Below are 7,500 nucleotides of genomic sequence, written 5' to 3'. Positions count from 1 at the left end.
CACATGTTCAATATATCTTTGATAGACTTAAGAACTAAGTCAAAGTTGGCTCTCATCCTTGATGCTATATGATAATCAAATACAATTCCCAGGATTTTAATTGATTTTCGTACTTTATGAGAAAACTTAGTTGGATCCAGGTGATGTGTGCCAATGGCGAAAATCTCCGTTTTATCATCATTAACTCGTGCTTTCACTTACTGTGAAAAGGAAGTTGAAGTGAAGTCAGAAATGATCAGCATGTTAGCCTTGATTCCTTTTTTTCTTTAGATCTTTCTTGGTTTAATATTTTACTAGTAACCACATGACCTCTCAGGGCGCTATTTACGTTGTATCATTTCCTCAGAAATGATGTGTAGTTATTTTGACCTCAACTTGCCTTCTTAAATCAAACAGATTGCACTTAATTTTATATGATTCAGAGTCAAGCTGAGGGCAAAGTTTCAATCCTTTCACATCTGTCATAGTGCTTGGTGCTTATTGAAACCATCTCAAGAAAAACATGCTTGTATCCTCAAATTTCGGTCCTTGAAAATTTTGTTTTTCCATACCTTTCTCCTTTGCTTCCAAAGCAACTGTTGAATGCACTTCAATAATCCGAGATTACTTCAGTCTAATAATACAATGTATTTCAGGGCTCGAAATTGCGACCAATACAGTCGCATTTGCGACTAAATTTTTCCCTTTGCGACTAAAATATCTGGAGAAGTCGCAAATTTGCGACTTGTTGTCACCTTTGCTCTTTCGAAACAAAAGGGTTAGCAGTTGCCACTTTGCTGCTACTTTTGCTAGAATAAATAAATAAATGACAAAATTATTGTGCTTCTTGCGGTGAATTTTCTCTGAAGATAGCGTAATTGTAGAGTAAGCTGCGATGTTACGTGAACAGCTCCATTCCTTTGATCATTCGCCATTTTCAGCGGTTTCTTTACACACAAGTATTGCAGGCTCATATTTTTTTGCTAAACTGCTGACAACACAATGCTGCGCGGTGATTTTGCAACTAAAATTTGCGAAATTGCGACTAAATTTTCGTATCTTATCGCAAAATGCGACTGGATTTTTTCGTTAATTTTGAGCCCTGTATTTATTATCATCAGTATGGAAGGATGGCCTAATAATAATTGAAGGTTAATTAGGGTCTGTGTCAATTTACATTTACTATCCTATAAACCTGACTGGGAGTTGTCACTGTTAATTAACATTCTTACAAATTGTTGCTGTATTTGTAGTATATGTGCCATTTTGTCGTCAGAGTTTTCACTAGTTGTACACAATGTATCCACTTCCCGTTTGGGTCAGATATGGTACCTAACTGTATGTATGCCATGACACTTAACCAAACAAAATGTTCCTGACATTTTTACTACAGTAGTAAGGGTCAGCACTTTTATTGTTGAATAACATTGTCATTGTACAATGAATATAATGCAAACAGCCTTGTTCCCAGGAATCCAGGGAAAGGGAAGAAGCTCAGAGACCAAGGGAACAAAATTCGAATTCAATTCAAAGACCCGAACATTAATTCACCCTTTCATAATTCATTTTCCTTCATGTAGTTCAGTGGCTCATAACCACTTTGACTACTATTTTTTTTTTAATTGTTGACTTTTTGGTGGTACATGTATAATGCCTCTCTGCAACTTTAGATGACTGATACCCAGCCAGCTATTCCCTTCCAGCCAGCCTTTCTTGCATCTGATCAGAACTGGTATGATCTGAACCTTTGAACTGGTCCTGATTGACAAGTAAAAATACTAATGAAGAGGCAAGGAGAAAAAAGGGTGTAACTGAGCATTTTTAGAATGAGGAATAATTATTAGAAATCTACAGTAAAATCTGCAAGTGTCACTCTACAGGAAGGTTTAATGTACTGAAGAATCAATATTACAAAGATGGGATTAATATAAGCCTTAAATATCAGTTCTGAAAATACTGAATTGAAGATAACAGTGCTCTGCAAGACTAAGAAAGATACCACTGACGGTCATTTTGTTGCAATTTATTTATCAGAGCTTGACATACACCAAAGTAAAGGATTTATCGGCAAGGATGTGCTCATCTTAACCTTGGAAGATCCTAAAGGAGGTGTTGGAAGTGGTGGAGCAACACTGAATGCTTTGCTTGTGGTCACAGAACATCTAAGTGCCAAAGCTGGTTTTCGGGTTGGTATAGAAGTTATGTTGATGCTATTTAAAATGTTTGGCTAAGAACATTAAATTGAGGGGAATTTATTTATAAAAGGTCTTGTATTTCCCCTTCAATATTATGAGATCTTGTTTATCCCATTGACAAGTCACTCTCAGCACTGACAGGGTTAAAGGGGACATACAAGGAAGGTTTATACAAACGTTGGCTGTGTAGCACTTATATTTTATACAGAATTAACTGAAGAGAGTGTAGTGTAACATGAAGTGCTAGATTTCTATCCCATATGAACCATGTGAGCGTTAGCCCTACTAATGGAACTGGGCCCACACAAGGACAGAGAAAAACTCTGACCAGGGTGGGAATTGAACCCACGACCAGTTAAAGGGGACATAGTTTAATTTTGAGTGGACCTTGGTGTTGTTAACCCATTCGCAGGGCACGACAAAAAGGCTGTCCGCTTGATAGCCCGGGGCTAAAGGAACAAGGTTTCAGGCTAGTGCTTCCTTGTCGTGGGTTGCCAGATGGGCAAGCATCATTTGAACACGAGTGTGGCATTGTTTGTTGCCTTTTGTCCGATGCAAACTTCTGAGCAGACATATAAGTGTTTTGCAGACAGTTTGAGAGAGAAAAAGAAAGAATACAAATCTTTTTGGGGCTAGCTCCTTAGAGACTTGAGATAGTAAGATGGAGCTTGGAATTTCGTCTCACCCTGATTCAACCCTGAAGCAGCCCACATTGGCAAGGAAAATCCTTTGGTCTTAAACTGTGTAAAATGTACATATTAAGTAAGTCTCAATTTCAGGACTGAATTAAAGTATATGCCTAAGAACTTGTTTAATGGATGGACAGGGCAATTCTTTGGTTTAAATTGGGAAAATAATTGTCACTAGTCGATGTTGGTGTTAGGAATAAGCCAATACAGGGTGATACTAATAATACTTTTTTACTGATTCAGAAGAGCTTATTAAATTATTTTGATTTATAGGTTGTTACTGAAAGTGTTTTGGAGAATGCAAGGATACTTATTATGCACCTGGTATGACAATATTTGATATACATGTACAATATAGAGTGTAATCGTCACACATTAAATTCATTTAAGTAAACAAATACATTGTAAGTAGTCATATAAATGCACTTGCTCTGTAGAATCTCCCTTGACAATACAGTTACTTTGGTCAAGAGAGGCATACATTGTAGCTGTGGAGAGTGAGAAAAAGCTTTGTGGACAGAAAAAGAAAAAATCAGACTTTGAGTTTTCAGCAGACAAGCACCATAGACAGTGTTCAACATACAATGTATGTTGCATGTCACTTGTATGAAACATGCATGCAATAAATTTTTGGTATGAGGGTCAGGGCTTATTAATAATTTATATCGAAGATTGGTCTAACTTACTACATGTACTACTACTACTACTACTACCACTACTACAGTATTGTGAAAAAGTAATGAGAGCGAAATGCGCGAATTTCGTTCTTTGTCCCTGCGAACTTTCGACGAAATTTCGCTCGAAAATTCGAGCTTCGTTTCGCGATGTTTCTAGCGTAATTTCGCTAAAACAAGAGAGAAAATTCGCCGCATTTTCGAGACCAGCGCGAAAATTCGCTAAAACAAAGAGAGAAAATTCACCGCATTTTCGAGACCAGCGCGAAAATTCGCTCTAAAAACAAAGAGAGAAAATTCGCCGCATTTTCGAGACCAGCACGGAAATTCGCTCTAAAAACAAAGGAAGAGAATTCGCCGCATTTTCGAGACCAGCGCGAAAAACCAAAAGCGTAATTTCGCTTGTTGTACGCGAAATTTCGTAGTGTGGTTTGTAAAGATCGATCACATATCGATCGGCTATTCAGTTTTGTAAACAACTGCAGTCACTTTGACAGCACTTTGATGATCAGTACACGTATTTTGGAAATAGTTCAGTAGTTGTGTCCGTTTCAATTCTCTACAAAATTCGCCCTTTGTAATTTGTTTTTATTCATCTTTCTCGGCAGAGAAGACTCGACAAAACATATGCAATTTCAATCCTTTGGTTGTGAGGACAAACTATTGTCAACAATGCAAAGGCTGTAAATATAGAAGAGCCGGCGAGTGTTATCTTGTAGCGTCACAGCGGCAAAAATGGTTCCCGGGTCTACATTTGTATTACACCAGAAGTGTTTATTGACATGATGTCTTGTACATATGAAGAGCTTACTTACCAATTTTCAGGATAACTTTTAACCTTTTGGCAGGCGCCGGGCAAGTCACCGCAGCGAAAAAAACATCAATGATTCCATTTCCATTTGATGAGAAACTTTGAATTCAGCGGTAAAAGACTTTTACATAGCAGCTTCTTTGTTATTATTTTTTGACCAGGGAAGAGCACTGTATGATGCCTTTCGACTTTCATTCTACACATGTGCAAGTTGTCAAGTTTTTGTCACGACAGCAACAGGCCAGAGTGTATTAAAACGAGCTGTGATCTGGTATGACTTGGGACTCCAATTTTCGCTCGGAATATCGGAACAAATTATCAGTGAATGCGAATTTTCGCTCGAAATTTCGGAACGAATTGTCGGTCAAAGCGAATTTTCGCTCGAAAATTCGCGTCAGCTACAACAATAGGCGATGCGAAAATTCAGCGAATTTTCTGCGAACTTTCGCGCTGGACAAAAATTCGCCATTTTTCGTCGAAAAGCCCCGAAATTCGCGCATTTCGTTGAATTACGTTCTTATTACTTTTTCACAATACTGTACTTCTACTACTACCACTACCACCACCTGACTACCACTACCACTACTGCTGCTACTACTACTACTTCTACTACTACCACTACCACTACCACTACCACTACTACGACCACTACGACCACTACGACCACTACTACATGTAATTAATGGTCTTTATTAAAAGATTCAAACAAACATACTGAAACTTGACAAATGTGTCAATAAAATAAAAGTCCAATAATTACATTGTAATAATATTATTTCAGTGGCAACAGTATATTAATGTGATACATCAGTGCAATAAACAATGATTTACAAATGCATGTTTGTAGCCCTCTGTATGGACTCTTGGTCAGTACATTTGTAAATAGTTAATTCTCTTTGATGAAGTAGGCAAATTGTCCTTTTAGGCAGTAGAAGGTCATGCAGGATGTGTCCATCAACACAAACTTTCTCAAACAGCAATTTGTCTCTCTTTCTAATGATGTCTGATATCGGTTTTAAATCGGATGTAAATCCAAACTTAGAAGATCTCTTTTAAAAGCTGTCAATTTAAAAGCCGAAATTTCTCTCTGAATAATGCAAAAAAAAAACAAAACGTTTTTGTGAAAAGTTTTAGAAGTACGTGAAAAGGTTTGTTTTTGTGATGAGCCTCGTGTCTGTCTGACCACCAGGGACATGTATTACACAATATCACATCTTCATCAAAATTTTCCGATTTTGGAAACTCACCTTTTTTGCTCCTATCTCGTACTTCCAAACTTTTCGAGGTTAAGGGATTTAATAAAAGAATTATTCCATTTGTTGGGTATGAGACTGGTTATAGCCAACTCGGTGCTATGCGCCTCATTGTCTATTTTAATACCATCTCATATCCAACGTGCACTCATGGAATAATTGTTAAATATGGTCCCAGGGTTGTCCAGTCGATGTCGCAAGAGTGCCTTTCTTAAACAGAATCTTGTGAAAATGAAGCTGTACACTGTAGTCCTTACTATCATGATCTTTACTGAAATCGAAATTTAGGTGCGTTTCTTTGGGAAAATCTAGATTCTTGTATCCAAAAGCGGTCTTTGCGTTTCTTTACTAAAATCCGAAAATGGATAATTATCTGGATCTGAAGAATCCACTCTCCCAGTGGATTCATTAGATCAGATCTGAATCCGGATTTTTAGGATTCATGATCTGTCCATTTCTTTGGAAGACAGATCTGAAAAAAAGTGGTATTCGTGTGAAAGTACACATTCATTCCCACGATTTGTGTGAATCATGGTGAGCAATCATAATAAAGGAATTCATAAATTTTTCACTGAACTTCAATTGTGTGGTTCCAGAAAATATCCATACCCTCACCACGGAAGACTTTTTGATTTGCACCCCCCCTCCCCCCAGGATTTTCCGTTCCAGGGGGGTCTTTGATGACCCCCCCTCCCCTCAGGAATTTCCAGAATTTTTTTATTTATAAAAACGAGAGTGAATTAGTTACGTAATTGCGGTAGAATTTTATTACAACAGTGTAAACATTAAGGTTAACTTTTAGAAAAATATAACGCTTTGTTAAGCTCATTATCCAGCTAAACTTTCAGCTTGTGTGCTATCAACTTTGCAAAGCTTAAACATTTGGGTTGCACGTCGACTGTTTCACGTTTTTGTGCGAACTTCGATGAGAACAGTTCACTCGCTTAAACAACTTCGCAAACCATAGTAAATAAAACAGAAACTTACAAGGTTCCTTTGTCTACACATTTTGTCAGTTTCTTCAGATTGATTCTTTAATATTTAGGGACCACAAAAGTTGACGCGGTAGGTTTCGTGAACGTCGTCACAAAGGCGATTGTTTTACAAAGAATATTATTGACGCCAAAATAATCCATCATATTTGTAAACTTAGATATGGCGATTTATGTGCAGTCTTCATCTCGCTGGTAAATGACACACAGCCTCACTATTGCTTGCCTTTGAGCCACGGATGGAAGCGAGAGGGTGACTGTTATTGTTTTTGGCGCGATTTACTTCCTCCAATGAGTAGTCAAACTCCTGTTTTAGAATTTCCAGTTTGACATAACGAACTGAACCTCAACAATCGTTTCCCGTGGCCGCAATAAATATTGTGTTTACTCAAAGAAGAGAAAACTTGACTCCCGGTTCCTGTCCGTGGTCTAAATGCCACCCACAAAAAAGAAAATGTCGTTGCACACAAGCGTTGAGATGGCGGGAACTTGCGTCTTATCGCATTTTCAATGAGTTACTACCCCCAGTAAAACATAAATCCTATCAAAAATGTGTTTACTGCATGTGAAGGTAGTGAAAAGTGATACTCAAGTGAACGGAAGTGTTGGTTGGACGAAAAAGAGACAAACGTGGAAGTCTGGGGACAAGACTCCAATTGAGACCGCCATTTTAAATGTTTTGAATCCGTCCCAAATGAAAGACACATTGTTCTTAGCTTCGGGAGATTGTAGCGCGAGCTAACTCAAAGAAAAACGGAAACATTGAAGCTAATAGTATTAACTTTATCTCAAAACTGACTTTTGTTTGAAAACATCGTCCGATAGTGTGTTTTGTGCTTCAGATCGATCGTATGTTGCTTTCAATGTTTTGTATGTGGTTCGTGACCCTTTGGAAAAGTAGTTTCCC

The 7,500-nt window shown here is 37.8% G+C and overlaps 1 protein-coding gene across 1 annotated transcript in view; it reads left to right on the top strand.

The window, feature by feature from the left end:
• The window catches only part of LOC138021268 (L-fucose kinase-like), an 80,781-nt gene that overhangs the window by 6,208 nt on the left and 67,073 nt on the right, over positions 1 to 7,500 (top strand). The window contains exons 2-3 of the mRNA XM_068868119.1: positions 2,014 to 2,165; positions 3,137 to 3,187. Coding sequence (XP_068724220.1) covers positions 2,014 to 2,165; positions 3,137 to 3,187 — 203 coding nt within the window. The remainder of the gene's footprint in view (positions 1 to 2,013; positions 2,166 to 3,136; positions 3,188 to 7,500) is intronic.

This window comes from Montipora capricornis, chromosome 10 (genome assembly GCF_036669925.1).
Source record: "Montipora capricornis isolate CH-2021 chromosome 10, ASM3666992v2, whole genome shotgun sequence".
Taxonomy (NCBI): Eukaryota; Metazoa; Cnidaria; class Anthozoa; order Scleractinia; family Acroporidae; genus Montipora; species Montipora capricornis.
This window is presented reverse-complemented; position numbering and strand designations above follow the sequence as displayed.